Genomic DNA, 21,107 nt, shown 5'->3' with positions numbered 1-21,107 from the left:
CTATGGGTGCAGCTCGTCCCTGCAGCGACACACCGGTGCCGGCAGGGAGCCTGAGCCGCCGTCACTGCTGTCACCGTGACTTGTGAACCGTGGTCTCGAGGCGGCTCACGGAGACACGCATGGTCACGCTGCAGCCGGAGGAAGGGGACGTCAGTGTTCTTCCCCGTATTTTAGAAAGCAGCTGGCAGCTGACGAGCGCGTTTCTCTGGCTGCTGGGGCCGCTGGGGCTCGGGGCGGTTGCTAGGAGTACGGGGTTGCCAACCCCCCCACGGCTGCTTTCGTCCTCCAGCTCTTTTATAAACGGGCAGTGGGTCAGCATGTTCCCAGGATACAAAATACCAACATTCTGCAGATTGCTTCACGCACAGCTATCACTTCTGGGGGTCTCTCTTACACCGTTCTTCACTCAGTTCTAAGTCTTCCTGGGGGTGCCAAGCGTCCCTCCCGTAGACACGGGCATGATTCCGCAGCTGCGATCCCCTGCAGCCTGGGCACGGGCGGGGCGGCAGGGACGGTGGCCCAGTGTGCTTCCCTGCCCACCAAGGAAGCGCATCAGAGCCCAAATCTTTACTGAGTTTAGGAAGTGAAAACGACTTTTGTTTGTTAGTCCTTTGGCAGCAAACTGCAACCTGAACAGACATGAGGTTGCTTAAGATCCTTCAGTTACAGAAGTTTATGGAAGTGTGACGGGTCCTCAGTTTGCTGCAGGAAGATCCATGTTTGATGAGCAGGTGCGTTCCATGCGGCCCCATGGTACCCGAGATGGAAATCACGTTACCTTTCCAAACTGAAAAACTCGGATCTCTGAAACATGTACTGAAGGCTTTGGGCTTTACATAGATGGTGGATGTGAATATCATCCCATGTGATCTTTTTTTTCTAACAGGATTTATTTTTTTAGAGCAGTTTCAGGCTCACAGCAAAACTGAAGAGAAACTACAGAGTTCTCATATACTTCATAGGTGAGATTTTTGGTGTCCTAAAACCCTCGGTGCTCTACCTGTTCATACCCCACAACTCCTGGCACCACTGACCCTTTTACCCTCTCCCTAGGGAGACAGTCTCTTCCAGAAGGTCATGTAGCTGTAATCCTACAGTATGCAGTCTTTCCAGATCGGCTTCTCTTAGCAATATGCATTCAAGATGCCTCCCTATCTCTTCATGGCTTGATAGCTCATTTCATTTTAGCACCAATGACATTCTGCTGCCTGGATGGGCCAGGCATCCCCATACTGAAGGACAACTTGGTTGCTTCCAATATTTTTTGGAAATTATGAATAAAAGCTGCTATAAACATCTGTGTGCAGGTTTTTGTGTGGTCACAGGTTGCCGTATGATTTTTTTTTAAAGATTTTATTTATTTATTTGACAGAGAGATCACAAGTAGGCAGAGAGAGAGAGGGAGAAGCAGGCTCCCTGCTGAGTGGAGGGCCAGATGTGGGCCTTGATCCCGAGACCCTGAGATCATGACCTGAGTCAAATGCAGAGGCTTCCCAGGCACCCATGTTTTTTTTGTTTTGTTTTTTGTTTTGTTTTGTTTTTTTAAAAGATTTTATTTATTGAGGCACCTGGGTGGCTCAGTTGGTTGAGTGACTGCCTTTGGCTCAGGTCATGATCCTGGAGTCCCAGGATCGAGTCCCACATCAGGCTCCCAGCTCCATGGGGAGTCTGCTTCTCCCTCTGACCTTCTCCCCTCTCATGTTATGTTCTCTCTCACCCTCTCTCAAATAAATAAATTTTTAAAAGAATCTTTAAAAAAAAAAAAGATCATATTATTTATTTGAGAGGGACAGAGAGCACCAGCAGGGGGAGGGGTGAAGGGAGAGGGACAAACAGACCCTGCGCTGAGCAGGGAGTGTGATGCAGGGCTCGATCCCAGAGCTCTGAGGCAGATACTTAACCGACGGAGCCACCCAGGCGCCCCGGTCATGTGATTCCTTAAAGCTGCAGAACTAGTAGACGTTCAGGGTGCCTCAGGGAGACCCTCAAACCCCGTGTGTTTTGACTCCATCACTTCAAGGGAGTGGGGGTCCCGTGGCCCACCTCCCTGCCTGCAAGTTGCTGCACACTTCTGTTGAGTTACCCGGAAAGTTATCCTCGGAGGCTCGTTTGTAAGCTCCGTTAAGCAGGTCGAGACCAGCAGTTTAGGCTAATTTGGTGCCACCCCTGAGGCCATATCCCTTGGAGGACCCTCCTCATGGCTCCTGTGAGAAACCTTCCATTCCGGGAACACACACTGTTCCCAGGCCCCCCGAGCTCGGAGGATTGTTCTACCTGCCCCCTTCCTTGCCTCCGTGGCCTCCTGCCCACACCTGTCCACACGGCTAGTCAGCATCCGGCTATACAACGAGAGCCGCCCTCCTTCCTCTCCACGCTCTACCCCCAAGTTCTGGCCTCCCAAGCACCCCCAACTCCAAACTCTCTCAAATCAGAGTCGCCAGGCTCTGGGTCCTCCTGTGCTGGGGCCTGGCCGCCGTCCACACGGGGCTCATTTTCCCTTCTCTCTGGGATCTCGGACACTGCTGTTGCCCGGCGTCCACACTGCACCACTCCTGACCTTGGCCTTGTTCAGCTGTTCAAGGCGGGAGAGTGACTCAGGTCGTGGCTGCCGCATCACGCTGGAGTTTTTCACCTCGACGATTAAGAGTGCGTTTTGGCCCCCCATCAGAGAGAGAACCCCGGGTGTTCTGAGGTTCAGCGTGAACGTGAGAATGAGGCTGAGCGGAGCATGGAGGCGCTCGGGCAGCTGCAGGAAGGGAGCACAGGGCCCACCTCCGCTGCCGGGCGACACGACGCCAGCGGCCGGTCAAGGGGGCGCTGCCGGGAACCTGCACGGGTCAGTGCCAGCATCTCCTTCAGAGCAGCTGACCCTGAGGCAGGAGGTGGAGACGGACAGGGAGAGGCCGGCTTTCTCCCCAGCGGGGAGCCTCCGTTGGGGCGTGTGGCGGCAGAGGAGGAGGGGTCTCTCCTGTGGGTCCAGGTGCCAGCACCGAGAAGATCAATGGTGCCCTCAGAGAACCCCTCCCCACCCAGAGCTGGCTGAAGAATCTACCATTTGCTTGATGTCTGCAGTCGGTCGTCCTGAGTCCTGGAAAATGAACTTGAACAGGAAGGTCTCGGCAATCTCCGCAGCAGGTCACGTCTGCGTGTCACTGTGTGGCCAGTAGGGCAAGACTGAGCACCCAAAGTTCTGCGGCCCCGGGCTGCCCTGCTTTAGCCCACCAAGAGAGGCCTGAGGACCCCGGGGCAGCCTTTTCCGCATGTGCTTGGTGACCGAGAAGCTCAGTTGCTGATGGCGACTCCTTATAGAAGCCGCAGGATGCTGCAAAGTCACCGTACAGATGCCCACCAGGAGTGCGGGTGTGTGTCTGAAGCAGCTCCAGAATCAGCGTCTATCTCTAGATCCTCCTGGACACACAGTAGACCAGTTCCCAGTCCCCACGGGCTGAGCTCCAGTCACGGGAGTGTGCAGGGCTCTCCCACGTGGGGCCACCCCTACCACCCCCCGGCCTGGCCCTCCGTGTGCTTTTCCTTTCCCAGTTGGCTGCCGCCGAGGGGGAGACCGCATGGTGGCCCCAGAAGGTCTGCCCACATCCGAACTCTTGGAACCTGGACCTGGTGCCCGGTGACCTCGGCCAAGAGGCCTTTGCAAACATGATTCAGCTCAGGAGCTCATGACAAGATCCTCCCAGATTAAGCACGTGGATCCTAAATGCAAGGACAGGGTTCTCGTAAGGGAAGAACTGGTGGCCCTGGGAAGAGGGAGGCAGAGACTTGAGTTGTGCTAATGCAAGAGGTGGGAGAGGCAAGGAGGACTGTGTCCGTCGAGCCCTCGGGGGCAGGGTCCCGCCGACGCCCGCATTCGGAACCCTGCCTTCAGAACTCTGAGAGAACAGAATTCTGTCGTTTTAAGCCACCACATTTGCGGTAATTTGTTAAAAGCCACAAGGAACCAACACAGGAAGTCACCCTTGGGGAATGTGGAAGCCACAGGATGGAGGTGGCGGCTGGGAGGCAACCGGGGTCCCTAAACGATGGCGGGGAGCACACGGCCTCCAGGTACCACATCCCCCTGGCCAGACAGACGTCCTTGCGCTGAGACGGTTGTTTGACTCCTATGTCCTAGGCTAAAAATTCATTCTAGTTTTCCTGTAAAAATGCATTGGTTCGTCCTTAACCTTTGCTCAATTACGATTCTTCAAGGCAAAGCGAACTAACAGAACACACATTCACACAGGTGTTCTGGGGAAGCCAGGGATAAGCATTCTGGAACTTTCTGCTTTTCACTAAAGACTGTTTCTTCAGCCTAGACATCAGCATCAGGACCCAAGCGTGTAGCTATGCTGAAATGAGCCCGGAACGTGGTCTTACCGGACCTAGGCCGAGGCTGGGCCCCAGCCCTGCAGCAGCAGCTTCCCTGTTCTGACGCTCCTATTGAAGAGGGAGAATTACCTAGTGGGGAAGCCTGGACCCTGGGACTAGCTTGGCTGGATTGAAATTCCACTTGTTAGTTATCCTAACTCCTAAATTTCTGTTTCCTCATCTGCATAAGGGGACAGTGGGGAGTTGGAAGGGCGAAATACGTTGGATCCCTGTCAACCCTGTTTTGAGACAAACGAGAAAGGCAAAGCAGCCAGGGCGAGGGGACACACCGGGGCTAGCGTTGACTAGTGCTGGGGAGGCGACAGGCACTCAGCCACGTGGCGACTTAGCAGACCGTGGGCAGGCGGGCAGATCTGCGCAGCGGGCGGCGCTGGGTCTCAGCTCCGGAGGGCCCCGCCGGGCATGGCAGGAGGCTGTCGTCACGCATGAGGGCCCAAGTTTACTCGCAGAGGTGAGTGCTGGGCCGGCCCCTGGGGTGGCTCGAACAGGTGCTGTGGGGCTGCAGGCTCGCCTGCTGGATCTCCCTCGGCTCCCGCAAATCCTGGGCTGGGGGCGTGTGCAGCTCCGAGAAAGCACGACTTCTGCAGGACTTGGGGTCTGGGGGCAGCAAGAGACAAACACGGGTGCGGGCTTATCTCCACTGGCTCCAGGTCAGCCTCGCTCGCTCTCAATTCCTGTCCGGTCCAGCGCGCCTTTCTGACCATCCCCCGCCGCCTACAGGCCCAGCACCCGCAGAGGCAACAGCCCGTGTAGACGGCTGGGCCGGCTCCCGCGGCCATGCGAGCGCCCACCCTGATGCTGCAGCCCTTCTGCTCTCACCACAGGGCTGCGGCCCACCGGACCCCGTCCCGTCAGGTGAGAGTCTGCTCCAGCCGGGGCAGCGCTCTCCAGGCCCCGAAACAGAGGGAGAGCCTCACGGGCGCACGGGAGCTCGTCCTGCCCCTGCTGCTCTTACTGGGGCTCCTCTCATGCCCCCTTCCCCAGCTCGGCCTCATCACTGCGTGGAAAACAAGCAGCAAAATAATTGCTGCCCGCTCCCAGCCCTGCTTCCTTCATGGCCCCTTAGCCTCTTCCTTTCTCGCCCCCGAGCAGGCCTTTGAACCAAGGGACTCTGAGATGCAACGAAACTCACACTAGAGGGAGAAGAGCTTTGGCAGCGGCTCACCTCGTGCTCCTCCCTCTTCCTGACGCCCCTGCAGCTTCTCCCTCCTGCCGGGAGCACCATCTCACCCGCGCTCAACCACAACCCGAAACCGCACGCATTTTTGGCAGACACATCTTTTATTCAGGAAACACGTCTTTTCTCCCGGTTCGCGCCCGGCAGACGGGAGGAGTGCGGCTTCCCGCCTCCCAAAGAGTGTCCCCCGCGCGGTCCCCCTGCAGGCGGGCGCTCCCCGCAGCAGGTCCCGGGGCCAACTTTCCGCAGCCGCGTGGCTCTACGTACTCGAGTCCTGTTTTAGAAATCGGCTCTTCCACGCTAAGATTTACAATAAAAATAAAATAATTTGCTCTGTAAACTATAGTAGAAAGTTTCAAGTGTCTTAAAAACAATCTTCCATAGAACGGAAAAAGGCTTCTGTGTTCTGCTCCGGGTGACAGGACACCCGATGTGCGGAGAGCAGCGGCTCTGGCGTGTGGCTGGAGACGCGGTGCAAGCACTTCGGGGCCACGGAGACTCGGGAGGGGACAGAGCGGTTTTCCGCCCCTCCCCATGGGCTCTTCCAAAATGCTCACGGCTGTTCTGCCGTTGCCTGGTCCTTGGCCGCTGCCACCAGCTCGGCGAGGGCGGGGAAGCTCTTTATGTCCTTCGTCGCCAGGCCCATCTTTTGAATCTGCAAAGGCCACAAGAGCGAATGAGGCCTTGGTCTGAATGTGAACAAAAGCCCCTTATGAAAGGACACACAGAATAGCCATCCCCCCACCCCCCAGGAACCCAGAAAAAGGGCACTCCCCAGTGACTGCGGACCATGTCTCCCTCACAGCAAAGGGCTGACTCATCGTCAAGCCTCACTTTTTGGGGTTGAACACTTGGCATTCTCAGAAGCCAGCATGTTCATTTATCTTAGTCCGTCACACCGGGCTCTTACCAGCCTGAGAGCCTCTTTTGTGGGCTGCGAAAGAAAATTCACACAAAAAGAATAATAAAGTGAACTATTTTTTAAGTGGAGGGTTTTCAGAAAAGCATTGGCCTGAGCTCTTCGTTTCTTCACAGGCCACCAACAACCTCTCCTCAGAACCCGATGAACTGCGGGTGCTGTGGAGGGGCGAACGTCGTGGATTACCATGGCAACTGAGTCGTGGCACACCGTGTCCCCGCTTTTGTGAATGGCAGCAACAAACACCACACGCACACACGCACAGGAAAATCTGGAAAAATCTACACCAAGTATATAGAATCTGCTGGCAGGTTGCTGCTCCTCTGGGGATGGGGACCAAGGACTCCCATTTTTTTTTGTCCCCCTGCTGCTACCCCCCCCCGCCCCCAGCCCTCCCTTTCTTTCTTTGGCTTCTTTGTTCTTCACATTGCTGTAATAAATTGTCCTACTTATAAAAAGTCTCTAAGTTTCTCTTGTGAAATTAAAAAAATGGACTTCTGCCAGAATAGACCTATCTCTAAATTCACCTCAAAGCAGCAAAATCTTGCTCTGCAGGGGTCCTCAGTGAGCTAAAAGCCAAGCACCTCCTGACGGAGATTTCAGGATCTCACCTCTTTTCCTCCGGCACAAGACCTTCCCAGAGGACCTGTACCATTCTTTTTTTTTTTTTTAATTTTTTTTATTTATTTGACAGTCAGAAATCACAAGCAGGCAGAGAGTCAGGCAGAGAGAGAGGGGGAAGCAGGCTCCCCGCTGAGCAGAGAGCCTAATGTGGGGCTCGATCCCAGGACCCTGGGATCATGACCTGAGCTGAATGCAGAGGCTTAACCACTGAGCCACCCAGGCGCCCCGGACCTGTACCATTCTATGAGCCTAAACGGTTTAGAAAGCCAGCTTCTCGAGGATGAGAAGTTTCTCGAGCCCCGAGCAAGTCACCTCGGTGTGAACAGAGGCCTTGCACAGAACCTGGATCTGCCTCCTAAGAGACAGTCTGTACAGTCATGCGCATCCACCCGCCATGACCCTAAAGCCTGGGTTCGATGAAAACAGAGAACACAGGCAGGGATGCAAAGTCAGGCTCAGGCGATTCCTCAAGGGCCACACCGAGAAATCCATGGGCTAATGCTTTTCTCGTTATTCTAACCACCTGACTGAGTCTTGGTCACTTTCCAGGCGGCGGACAAATAGGACACCATCTCCGTCTGTGAGCTCACACTCACACTCATACTCACGCTCACATTCACGAGCGCCTGAGCGAACGGAGGTGGTGGGACCGCAACCATCAATGTTTAGTATCTGCTGGTGCACATCCTTTTCCTTCAAGTATTTTGGGGCCCTGACCTACTCTTCCAGCCCCAGAGGTGGACACCCCCACCCCCCTGGCAGCATGTGTGGGCTCAGGCGAGCCCCCAAGAGACCGAGGGGCCCTCATCAGAGGCATCACGCTGACGACGGCTTGGGCCTTACCTGCTCTCCCAGGTACTCCACATCCAAGGCCAACTGCAGCCGGATTTTGTCATCGTCGCTCATGCCGCCGCCACTGGGACCGACGGGGTTGGCGGCAGTGCTTTTCCTGGCTTGTTTCAGCCTTTTCAGGCTCTCCTCCATTTTCCTCACCGAGCTCAGGACGTCAGACACGGTTTCGTAATACCTGGAGCACAGGACACACTCACTGGTGAGGCCCAGGTGCTCGTGTGCCTCCCCAGCCAGGGGAACTTGGCTTTGCGGACCAAAACAAGAGATTCTGAGGATTAAAAATTCATTTCCAATTTAAAAAAAAACCTGCCATGGTAGATTTGTCAGTGTTTCTTAAGACTGAAAAAAATTGTTTTTTTGTTTTTTTTTTTTAAGATGTTATTTACTTAAAAGAGCACGCGAGAGAGTGCACAAAGTGGGAGGCGCTGAGCGAGTGGGAGACGCAGGCTCCTCGCTCAGCGGGGAGCCTGATGTGGGGCTCGAGCCAGAACCTGGGATCGTGACCTAAGCCAAAGGCAAATGCTTAACTGAGCCACCCAGGCGCCCCTAAAGGGCGGGTCTTGACTCTCTAACACTGCATTCCCTCAGAACTGAAGAAAAATGTATGTGGACTTGTGTACAATTTTACCCCCAAACACTAAGAAGAAACTGTGGGCCAAATGATCTTTTCTACTTGAAGGGTGAGCAGCTGGAGTTCATTCCCCAAGTGCAAATAACAGATTCATTTACAGTCAGTTCTCGGAACAGTCCATCTTTTCAAGAATGGAAGCATTTCAAATTTTTAAATAAAATGAATTACCTTCACAATATTCTCAATATAATTTGTAAATTATAAATGAGTTGCTTTTCAAAACTTTCTTTACAAGCTGGTTACTTGGCACTTGGAATGTATTTGCCCACAAAAGCAATACTGTAACTCACTGTTACATCCTAAATTAACCCACAGATTTCACTTAATTCAGATGAGACTGAAATAAATCAAGTATTAGTACAAAATAATTAAACAAAATTCAGTAATAAAACTAAATAATAGTCTTTTGATGTAAGTCAAGGCTGGCATCGGGGAAGGAGCTGATTAGGGGAGAAAATGAGGAGATGTCCGACCAGAGGGATGCTAAAGATCCCCCTGTGTTTTCAAGGGCTGCAGGGTTTGAGACACGGAGCATTTCTCCGTTGTAATGATAGTTCCCAATGTCTGTTTTCTCATCTAGACTGCAGCGGCCTCGTGGGTAGGAGCCTTGGATTATGCGGCGTGATCAGAGCCATTTAGGACACAGCTGAGGAGAAAGAGGATCTTGAAAGGAAAAGTAAGTCTGGACCTGCAGAAAGAGGCCCGCACGAGGTGCATCACAGACAGCAAGGCCCGGGCGTGCCCAGGGAGGTGCAGGGCTGGTGTGAGCCCCGGGGAGGCGGGGAGGCCGGGAGGCAGGCAGAAGGACTGAGCACCCGCCCTGCTTGTCCAGCGGCCCGCTGACTGGATGGGCTCCCCACCTTGTCCACATGCAACCCGCCAGGGCCTCCGTGGGCTCTGACTCAGAGCTTTTCTAAGAAGGTCTGGAGCCGCCTGCTCCTCGGGTACTTACTTATGAGTGCTCTCAGAAAGGGCGCCTTCCAGCCACTGCCGAATTATTGCCTGTTTGAGCTTGTCCTTGTGCCCACTCTGAAGCTGGTGGAAGGGCTTCAGAGCACTGTCCACATACGAGGAGGCTGCGGTTGGCACCTCCTGGAGTAACGACGGTGAGGACACAAAAGTACACGGGAAAAAGAGAGAAAGAGTAAGTTACTCAAACTTCACAGAGGAGCTACTGACATACGAGTTTTGAGACAGGTACGAAGTCCCTCCCTCCCCACAAGGCACACCAGTGGTGTCTACAGAAAGACACCTGGAGAACGGAGGGGGTCCGGTAAAGCAAGGGAAAAATCACGTTTCGAGCCAGAGACAAGAGAAGACGCACCGGGGCGGATGCGGGTGATCGGGAGCGGGGGCGGGAGGGGTGGGGTGACGGTGTTCGAGACCGTGCATTTCTAATAAGCTCCCACCAGGTGGCGCTAATGCCGCCGGTGGGAAGCCGGAGGAGCACGGATCTAGGGTGCGGAGCACGGATCTAGGGTGCGGAGCACGGATCTAGGGTGCGGAGCACGGATCTAGGGTGCGGAGCACGGATCTAGGGTGCGGAGCACGGATCTAGGGTGCGGAGCACGGATCTAGGGTGCGTAATTTGACTTTGCTTAGTTTTAGCTTCTTCAGCTGCAGAAAAGGCCACTGGCATTCACTTTATAGAAGAACAAATGACAGTATCTGACCCACCAGCACCTAGTAAATACATTAACGTCGTACTGAACAGACTGGGAAAGCCGGCAGCTTACTAATAGGAAATGAATGTATTTGGAACATAAAGTAGGTCTCTCTCTCCCACTTTGAAGTGGGAGCTTCAAGTCAGACCAGAAAGAGGAAGCCAGGTGAGAAAGTGCTCTCGTTGGAAGTGGCAATCTTTTTTTTTTTTTTTTTTAAAGATTTTATTTACTTATTTGAAAGAGAGAGAGAGCCATCACAAGTAGGCAGAGAGGCAGGCAGAGAGAGGGGGAAGCAGGCTCCCTGCTGAGCAGAGATTCCCCCTGTGGGGCTGGATCCCAGGACTCTGAGATCATGACCTGAGCCGAAGGCAGCGGCTTTAACCCACTGAGCCACCCAGGCGCCCCTGGAAGCGGCAATCTTAACGCACACCCCAGATTTTAAAAGGAGAAGAAAAAGAACCACAAAGGAGATTCGGCCCAGCTCAGTTCAGCCCTCTCTGCCCCCGGAACACTGAGTCGGACAGGAAGGCCAACACGAACGGGACAAGACGCCCACGATTAGCACACGCAGAGGCTGTTCCAAGGACACTCCAAAACAGTACAGCATCTTAGGAAATTTTCATAGTTCTTGAAAATAATTTTAGCCTAACATCTAACTCTACAATTGTGAAAAAGAAATTCGATGGAAAATTAAGTGACACGTAGCCGGAAGGAGACGAGAAATGCCTGAAAATAAGAATTCAGGAAGGGAAACTAAACCACTGGTCCAAAGAAGTCCCCAAATCGCCATTCTATAAAACGTGACAACAGGAGAATTTGACTTTGAACACCAGCATGCGTGCACGCTTTTCCATCTCATAAATGCTTTCCATGTTCTTAACGCAGCTTTTCAAATCTTATCTAGTTAAAGAACCGGAGAAAGCTGGTACTTGCTAGGACAGTATGAAGGGAACAAGGTAAATTCAAATTTTTTCAAATACAAGATTCAAAGACCAAAAGAGTACAGGAGTTAAAGGTATTTTCTTAAAATGCTTTCTTTTGAAATGATTATCTTTCCTTAAGGCCAAAGACATCCAGAACAAGTCTGTATAGTCTGAGTCCAATTCCCAAAGCAGCTGACCATAACCATCCACCTGTGCGGTCCCCCTCCCGCAAATAAAGACTCTTTGGATAAGGCCGATTAGGTATGTCTCAGGCTGTCCTAGGTCTTGCTCAACCACTCCCTCCCTTGGTGGCTTTCCTGCTCTGTATTTCCCCACCTCGGAATTCTTTTCAGCGAGTGCTGCTAACCTTATTGGTTCTTCGGTAAAGCCTGGGGACCTCTAGGGCACTTTTCAGGTAACTGAAGCAAGACTCACTTAAGTCTTGGATGATTCTGCTACTCAAGGCAGGAACACAGGCTGACAGAGACGTCTGGGAGTCCCCCAGGGCTGCTGCAGAGACATAAAGATTAAATGTAACCACTTACTCAGGCCCAGATGTGAATCTTAATTTAAACAGTGTCATGGTATTTCGAAAGTATATCACAGTAAATCAAATCAAATCATTAGAATTAAACAAAATATCTCATTTAGAGAAGTTAAAATCACAGAACAGAATATAGAAACAACCAAGGATTTACAACGAGAGAAGAAAATGGTAAATATATCCTACAGTCTCTAAAGTTTTATTTTAAATTATTTCTTATTCAAAGATTTGCTGGGTCTAAGATTCATTTTTTTTACCTGAGATAGAAGAAAAATTCTTAAAGCCAATCATTTCAAGTTTTGGCTTGATTGTTTCCAAGAGTTCTGGAAGCTGAAATAAATATGCACTTTATATATTCAGTTACTTTTCAGAAATCAAAGGAAGAGGCAATTCTATTTACATCTATAAACTCTAAAATATTGTTAATGAATGATGAAACTAAACTCAGGGCTTTCTGTCATATTTGTCAGAAGAAAGGAGACTCCTAACGCTTTCACAATATCACACAAGCCAACACCACGTGAAACGGCAGTGCTCAGCTAACAACAGGCGACGGACTATGAAAACCATTTCCTATCCTCTGGCTCTCCCCGGTCCCAAAACAAGCTTACAATGAAGACCATGTTGTTGCTCAAAACATGTTATTTGTTCAAGCACCACAACATATTTAAACCGGAGGAAGGGAGATTTATGTACCGGAGCACTCACACACAAATTCGGCCCACAAAGCCCTCTTAATTAATGATAAAGGCCCCAAATACGGGGCCCTATCCAGGGGAAACAGAGGCAGAAGTTTTAACAGTTGAGCACTTTCAAAGTACAGCTGACGATCTAAAGTTACCAGGAAATGATGTGGTCAGGTCAAGTGGGGTGGACTAATTAAGCCCCAACCTATCAGCGATCATGCCGCACAGGGTGAGCGGAACTAACGGGCAGACAGACGGAAGCGGGCTCGCTCGGAGTCGTGACAATGCAAGGGGAGAGAAAGCAGAGGCCCAGGTTCACACAGATTGTGACCAGACTGATGAGCAAGGAGTGAGACAGCCCACTGTGGGGGGGGGGGGTTGGAGAGATACCTTGGAGGGCAGATGAACATGTTCTCTCGAGGTGCCCTTGAGCCCCATGATTCTAAGCCCTGTGAGGCCAAATGGCGTCAGGTCTTTGCACACACACTGCTTTCTGTGGCCACACCGAAGCAAGCACCTGGGATTCTTCCGGGACGCAGGCCTACCTGCTCCTGAAGCTTGTCCAGGTCTGCGACCACATACACGAGCTGCGTACTGGAAATGGAGACCGCGGGCTTTGTTTCTGAAGGACCACTTCCTTGGTCTTCACCATTTCCTTGGGTAACTGAAGGCTCTTTGCTACCAGTTACCAAAGGCTTTTTGATATCCTTGGCACTTTCATTAGAGACGGGCCTGAGTAAAAGCTGGAAAACCATCGCAACGATTATTCTTCCACTAGCAACATGTCTGAGCTTTCGCTTTTGTGGTCAACGACTCACCAAAACTGACAGCTATCTACGAAGTATGACAAGTTCACCAACGGAAGCACAACAAGGAGAAACAAGGTCAAGCTACAACCCCACATACATTTATCTTCCTTAAACCTGTGTCTAATTTCGGTGATAAAAAGTAACTGGCAAAAATAAAATAGGTTCCTAAACAGAATGAAACTTAATTTCTGGAACATCATAGTTAAAAAAAAAATCATTAACTCTACTGGGTAAAATCATTTATCTAGTGTGCCTGGTAAATTTATCATTATAATTAGTAAGGATAAAAAAAAAATCAAAATCCAAGCCTCATTATGCTTCAAATAGTACAAACGAAAGTGTTACTCGAATCATGTATTGTTACAAGGGAAAAACCAGAGAGAATTACACTGGAATCAGGAAAAAAATGGAAAAATGAATGTTTGGGGCAAGATAATTTATTAGAGACGTAAGAACTACTGGTTGGTCAGAATGCATGACGCCACTGACTCAGACCGAACTGAAGAATCTCACGGCCCCCGTGTCCTCCAAGCTGATCGCACAGTGGCCTTCAGAAACAGCCTGATGGTCTGCTAAGACCCTTCTGAGCAGAGGAAAGCAAAAGGGGGGAAAAAAAACTGGCTTCCACTGAGCTCCCAGGATCTGCCAGGTACTTCCATCAACAATTTGTTGGTCAACAAATTCTCTCTTTACTCCTCACAACCACATATAGAAGCTGTTTTCCCATTTCACAGATGAAAAATTTGGGACTCCAGAGCTAATTTTCCCAAGGCCACAAAACATAAAAGTGGCAGAACCTTGGTTTGGTTCTGACTGAAGCCTGCGCTCCTTCCGTTAGAACACTCAGCAACACGGTGACGTGCTCATCTCTGATGCCAACTAGGACTTCCTTCCCACAGGGGAGGCTTCTTTGTGTCATCCTTGAGAGCAAACACACGCTTCCGGCCTCTTTTCATTGTCATCATACACAATGAACCGGCTGCATGTCTGTCTGTGTCCCGAGACTGTCCAGGAGGCAGGGCCTCTCTGAGACCCAGATGCTGGTGCTGGGCCTGCCTGCGCGATGAGCTGAATGGACGCTTTACGCACAAAACCTAATAGATCTTCTTGGGCATGTGGCTATTTAATACTGTCAACTACCTGACAAGGAGAAAAGTAGGATATTCTGAAATGAAGGGAAGGTTAATTAATTTCCCCACCTTTTAATCTCGACGATTGTATGCTTTTTTTTTAAACTTCCAAATACGATTAAAACATGTGTATTTTTATTTCTCCTCCTTTTCATTAAAATGAGCATCTCTGTTTTAATTTGGGGGCACCTCAAAGATTCTGGCTTTGAGGAGGGAACACAAGCTCGTCAGCGTGGAGCTTTCCCACCAGACGCCCATAAAGGCCATGGAGCCAAGAGGGAAAGGGAAACACACACTGGCTACGAACTTGAGAAGGGCGCCAATTATCATCCTCCAGATTAACCTCTAGTGACTACAGGGCCTTGTAACCTCCGGTGACCACAGGGCCTTGTGAAACCGGAGTCCCTGACAGCGCTGGTTCCGGAGCGGCGGTGCGGCCGGCCCTCACCTCACGGACGAAGCCCGAGTACCGAGCCAAGAGCTGCAGCGTGAGCCTCCACAGCCGATGCGTCAGCCCCGGGAGGAACATCTCGGCCGACCAGCACCGCTGCAGGCCGCTCCACGTCCTGTGAGAAGCCAGGAGGCAAAAGGGACTGCCGGCTGGAGAGGAAACAGACACGTCAAGAATCGCCGCCGACTCCCGGCTCAACTCGAATATTCTCAACATGTAACTCAGGAGTGGGGAAAGTGGCCCTAACCCATACACGCTACCCCATCTTTCGTGGCAATGCGCTCTCTAATTTTACACAGGTCCCCCTCCTGGGTGCCGGGAAACGTTAAACACACACAGCATTCAGAAACCACCTGCATTTTACACCACTTCAATAAACACAGGCAGGAGGGGCGGTCCCTGCAAGGGTTTCGACTTTGGTGCTGAGTCTGTCCTGCTGCATTTGTCTGCTCCTCCGTTCCCCTCCCTGAACCCACCGCTCATGTACAGGAAGTCAGGGACATGTGACCATGTTCGGCAAAAACAGGTGAAGACCGACTTTGAGGCTAAAACCGCACGGTCCAGGCTGACCTGGCCACACAGACACAAGGAGTCTCAGCGGGGCAGCCTAGAGACCCACGTGGCTACAGACGTCACTGGACGGTGTGTGAGTGGCCGCCGGAGTGACTACAGGACACGGGATTAGTGAGACGCTGAGGAAAGCAAGCATGTCCGGAACCCACCAACCACTGTCACCGGCTCACTATCCTGGGATGGGGGCCGGGGCTCTGGAGGCCTGGGGCGGGAACCCCAGTTGTGAATCGCCCCCCAGGAGGGAAGGGCCAACCTGATGCTTTACATGGGCCTGGGACGAAAGCAGATGTGAGCCAGTTTGCTATACAAAGAGCTGATCACCAGGGGCTAATCCCCTTGCGTGTTATATTCAGAAACAAAAATAACGTCTGCTTCCTGTATTCTTAGAGTGTTTTTTGTTTATTTTAATTTCACTTTAGGGACGCCTGGGTGGCCCAGTCGGTTAAGTCTGCCTTCAGCTCTGGTCATGATCCTGGGGTCCTGGGATCAAGGCCTAAGTCAGGCTCCTTGCTCAGCAAGAAGCCTGCTTCTCCCTCTGCCTGCCTCTGCCCCTGCTTGTGCTCACTCTCTCTTTCTCTGACAAATAAATAAATCTTTAAGAAATAAAATCTTAATTCCAGTGTAGTTATACAGTGTTGTACTGGTTTCAGGCGTACAATACAGTGACTCAGTGATTCTGTACATTCCTCAGTGCTCATCACGGTAAGTGTCCTCTTAATCCCTGTCACCCGTTTCCCCCTCCCCTCTGGTGACCACCAGTTTGCTGTCCATAGTTAAGAGCTTGTTTCTTGGTTTGTCTCTTTTGTTCCCTTCGCTCACTTGTTTTGTTCCTTAAATTCCACAAGTGAAATCAGATGGTGTGTCTTTCTCTGACTCAGTTCACTTAGCATAACGCACTCTAGGTCCCTCCATGTCCTTGCACATGACAAGATTTCCTCCTTCTTTACTGCTGAAACAATATCCCATTCTTTTTACCAAGAATGCTGTACAAACCAAAAAAATCTGATTTCTTTAGCCTCTTTAGAAAAAAAGACTGAGTTATGTCTTTAAGGTCTACCTATGGCATGACAGGACAAGGTGCAAGTACCCTCGGAATGGGAAGGTCTAGGTGACTGGCTGAGCTTCCCTCACTCACGGAGCGACATCCTGCCACTGATCACTGTCAGGAAGTTACCTGGGGCGTCCGCCAGCACACCCGTGAGTGCTGCTTCTAAGGATCCTGCGATTTCTCTGAATCTGAGATAAAAACAAGAACACAGATGAGGGTTAATGCAGCTAGATGCCTCTCCCTGTTCTCCCTCCTTCCTGGGGACCGGCCACTTCCTCCACTGGCTTGTCCCTTGGTCTGATGCTCTTAGTGGTGTCCAACCAGCCCCGGAATGCCTATTCTCCCAAATGTTTTCTTAACTGAACAAAGAATACATTTCTCCTGCTTCGGGCACTATTAGGTAGGGTTTCTCTGTTATTTACAGCTAACTGGAATCATGACTAACCCCATGCTTTTCAAACGAAACAAACTGCCTGTTAAGCCGCCACCAAGAAGCCATGCCCGGCAAGTCCCACCTTCCTGTCCCCCCTGCCTTGTGAAACCTGAGCTTCCGTCCCCTCGTGGCCACTAGACTGTGGGTATCTCCAATCCGTCTCGATTTGCACGATCACAGCAGAGTACATGTCCCCAAACTAATGAACGAGGCTGTATTCGGTATCTTTGTTTGCAAGCTTGAGAAAAGCCACTGCAGGTAGCCAGCGAGCACAGCGGCTGGTGGTCCATGCCCTGCGCATTTCCGTGGAGGCCCTCGTGTTCCCCAGTGCCCGCCCTGTTGGCACAGCCAGTGAGACCTGTGCCACCGCTTCCAGTCACTTGGCCTGTCTCAGCTGGCCCACCAGCCATCGTGACTCCTGTCCCCGATTTCTGTTTTGATAACTGATGTGGCACATGTTTAGAACTCTGTGACATGAAAGTGTGTATTTTTTAAACTAGCTGCTCAGGTAGCATTATTTCCCGCCTACGTAAACTTCCCCCATCATACCTTTCCCACACACTCCTGTAAGCTGTCAGCTCCCTTACGGCAATCAGCTCTGACACATGCTCAATATTAATTTACCTAATTGAGCAGTTTGGTTTTTTAAGTTATTTTACCTATTTTATTATTTTTTAAATTGTTTTGTTAGTCACCATACAGTACGTCATTCGTTTTTGGTGTAGTGTTCTGTGATTCATTGTTTGCGTGTAACACCCAGTGCTCCATGCAATGTGTTTCCTCCTTATCACCCATCACTGGACTCACCATCTCCCCACCCCCCTGAAACCCTCAGTTCACTTCCCAGAGGCTATAGTCTCCCATGGCTCGTCTCCTCCTGATTCCACACCCCCTTCATTTTTCCCTTCCTTCTCCTAATGTCCTCCGTGTTATTCCTTATGCTTCACAAGTAAGTGAAACCATATGATTATTGACTCTCTCTGCTTGACTTATTTCACTCAGCACAATCTCCTCCAGTCCCGTCCATGTTGCTACAAAAGTTGGGTATTCTTCCTTTCTGATGAAGGCGTAATACTCCATCGTGTATATGGACCACATCTTCCTTATCCATTCGTCCACTCAAGGGCATCTTGGCTCTTTCCAGTTTGGCGACTGTGGCCATTGCTGCTATGAACATTGGGGTACAGATGGCCCTTCTTTTCACTACGTTTGTATCTTTGGGGTAAATACCCAGTAGTGTGACTGCTGGGTCGTAGGGTAGCTCTATTTTTAACATTTTGAGGAAGCTCCACGCTGTTTTCCAAAGTGGCTGTACCAGCTAGCGTTCCCACCAACAGTGTTAAGAGGGTTCCCCTTTCTCCACATCCTCTCCAACACTTGCTGTTTCTTGTCTTGTCAATTTTTGCCATTTTAACTCGTGTAAGGTGGTAGTGGTTTTGATTTGAATGTCCCTGATGGCTGACAATGAACATTTCTTCCTGTGTTCTTCATGTGTGTGTTAGCCATTTATATGTCTTCTTTAGAGACGTGTCTGTTCATGTCTTCTGCCCATTTTTTGACTTGATTACTTGTTTTTAGGGTAGAAGTTCTTTATAGATCCTGGATATCAGCCCTTTATCTGCAGTGTCATTTGTGAATATCTTCTCCCAGTCCGTGGGTTGCCTCTTTGTTTTGTTGACTGTTTCCTTTGCTGTGCAGAAGCTTTATATCTTGAAGTCCCAAAAGTTCACGTTCCCTTTTGTTTCCCTTGCCTTTGGAGACGTGTCTTGAATAAACATTGTTAAAATTAAAATGTCTATGCTGACCAGAGCAATCTATACTTTAAATGCCATCCCAATCAAAATAGTGATGGCATTTTTCAAAGTGATGGAACAAACAAGCTTAAAATTTGTACAGAACCAGGAAAGACCAAGGAAATGCTGAGAAAGAACAACAAAGCTGGGGGCATCATGTTGCCTGACTTCAAGGTCTATTACAAAGCTGTGATCACCAAGGCAGCAGAGTACTGGCACAAAAACAGACACACAGGTCAACGGAACAGAACGGAACAGAATAGAGAGTCCAGATACAGACCCTCAACTCTACGGTCAACGAATCTTCGACAAAGCAGGAAAAAATAGCCAATGGAACAAAAGAGAGTCTCTTCAGTAAACAGTGCTGGGAAAACTGGACAGCTATATACAGAAGAATGACACTTGACCATTCTCTTACACCATACATAAAGATAAACTCGAAATGGATAAAAGACCTCAATTGTGAGACAAGAATCCATCAAAATGCTAGAGGAGAACATAGGCAGTAACCTCTTCGACATGGGCCACAGCAACTTCTTTTAAGACATATCTCCAAAGGCAGTTTTGTTTTTTTTTTACAGTACATGTGTGCTTTTTAAAAGTAGTTCAGGGATGGAGCTGAAGGAAACTGTCTGAGTGTGAAAAGAGCAGCACATCAGACAGAGAGCAGCAGCTGTGGCCTCCACGCACGTGCAACATGGCCCAGAGCCCAAGACCCCAAGGCTACCCTGCACTGTTGGAACCTGCCTGGTTACCACAGTTTCCTGGAGGATATGCAGAAGGAACCTTCGCACCTACTGCCCAGGGAAGCCTGCAGAAGGCTCGTTTCCCTGAGCTGCAGACAAGAGGCATGCGGGGACAAGTGACAAGCAGAAAGGCAGGGTTAGAGAAGGGAGCCCAGGAGATGAGCCCAAGAATAGCAGCAAAAGGGGGTGGTATGACCCTGTGCCCAGGGAAGAGAAGAGGGAAGGGGAGCTCTACAGCGGGGAGAGCGTACTGGCCCCAGGTCTCAGCCTCAGGCCCCTCACATCACTTTTTCCAAAATCTACGCAAAATACAGAGTAAGTTCTAAAAGGGAAAAGGCCTGAGAGGTAACCCGCACTGCATACAGCTGGGGAAACCCGGAGCGAGCTACATGGCCCCGAGTAAGGAAACGGTTACGTAACGTGTGGCACATTCATTCTAGAATGTGGTATGGGAAGAGGTCGGCTTGAAGCTACACAGCAGTCAGAGCAAATATAATTTACCAGTAAGGAAGACAGAGAACACGAAATTATGTGGACATTTACGCTAATGACAAGAACGCACATGTGAGAAGTTACCAGAACCAAAAGCAGCAGGACCCCTGGTACCTTGCTGCCTTTACACAGCCCTTTGCCTGTGCGACCACGTGGGAAGACCCGTGAAAGTACACCTGCCCGCGTCACCTGACAGAGCTGTGCCTCCGCAGCCCGGGGCCTAGCACCAGCCCCTCGCTCAGGTTTGCTGGGCAGCTGACTTCCAGGACGGAAGAGACAGGTTATTGTGCTTTATGCAAAACAGCAGCAAGTGAGAGGCGACTCTGGTGAAGCTTGAGAAGTGTGCTGTTGTTGGCACGTGGATGTGTGATGCCATTCTGCTCTTGTCAAGCATACTTGCAGCGAGGGCAAACCCCTAATAAAACGTTTCTCAATTCTTAAATCTGGGTTTGGGGAAGGTCTCCGGACACATTCTTCCAGGCAGGCTTCAGGTCTGCAAGCTTCCGAAAGTGCTCGTACAGAATCGGCGCTGCAGCGAGACACCCCTCTGCTCGGCAGGATCAGAACTGTCGGAGGCCGCGTCTCTACACACCTCTACTTCGTGTACACGCACACTTGGGGGCAAAGGGAGAATGCGTCGATGCTGTAGCCACTCCGCATCATTAACGAGGATATCTACTACATTCAGCATGTACCGAATATAGCATATACCGTGAACGTTCTGGGAGTATGTAAGGTTCTAGAAAGATTTCAATTAAAAAGACCTACAACTTAGCCTTTGGCATTGAAGGGACTAACACCAGTTTCTAGGTAGCCATTGCCTCGTGACAATTTGACACGGTTTCGGTCCTACCTGCATTTACTTTTCTTCCTATGAGAAACTAAGTCCTAAAAGCTACTTTTGCAACACGCCTGTAAGAACAAGGGAAATGCAGACCCAGCAGGGTATCAGGAACAGTGTGCTCCAGAAGGTGCTAGGTCGGAGTGCTCCCTTTTCTCCTAAGAGGATGGGGATGAAGGCCTATGGTCAAACCAGGAGCATAAACCTGTTCCCAAGAGTGCAATATGAGTATTTCTCCCTATAAACATGTCAAAGCATACCACCCACTGGCTTTTGGCTTCCTTCAGGTGACCCTGAAATGAATCAGATAACATACAGCTCTGACCCTAGTCATGTTTGTGGAACTTTCTGTCATTCCCCCAGAGCAAACAATCCGACACCTGGTAAA

At 50.5% G+C, this 21,107-nt stretch overlaps 1 protein-coding gene across 1 annotated transcript in view; it reads right to left on the bottom strand.

The window, feature by feature from the left end:
• Nucleotides 1-5,655: 5,655 nt before the first annotated feature.
• The window catches only part of COG2 (component of oligomeric golgi complex 2), a 53,228-nt gene continuing 37,776 nt past the window's right edge, over nt 5,656-21,107 (bottom strand). Inside the window, exons 11-18 of the mRNA XM_046026895.1 lie at nt 16,541-16,602; nt 14,791-14,942; nt 12,949-13,146; nt 11,975-12,047; nt 11,541-11,683; nt 9,539-9,678; nt 7,947-8,130; nt 5,656-6,215 (exon numbers count right to left, since the gene is read on the bottom strand). Coding sequence (XP_045882851.1) covers nt 6,114-6,215; nt 7,947-8,130; nt 9,539-9,678; nt 11,541-11,683; nt 11,975-12,047; nt 12,949-13,146; nt 14,791-14,942; nt 16,541-16,602 — 1,054 coding nt within the window. The 3' untranslated portion in view covers nt 5,656-6,113. The remainder of the gene's footprint in view (nt 6,216-7,946; nt 8,131-9,538; nt 9,679-11,540; nt 11,684-11,974; nt 12,048-12,948; nt 13,147-14,790; nt 14,943-16,540; nt 16,603-21,107) is intronic.

The sequence above is a fragment of the Meles meles genome, chromosome 13, assembly GCF_922984935.1.
Source record: "Meles meles chromosome 13, mMelMel3.1 paternal haplotype, whole genome shotgun sequence".
In the NCBI taxonomy this organism is placed as follows: Eukaryota; Metazoa; Chordata; class Mammalia; order Carnivora; family Mustelidae; genus Meles; species Meles meles.
The sequence above is the reverse complement of the archived record's forward strand: the minus strand, read 5'-3'. Positions and strand labels throughout refer to the sequence as shown.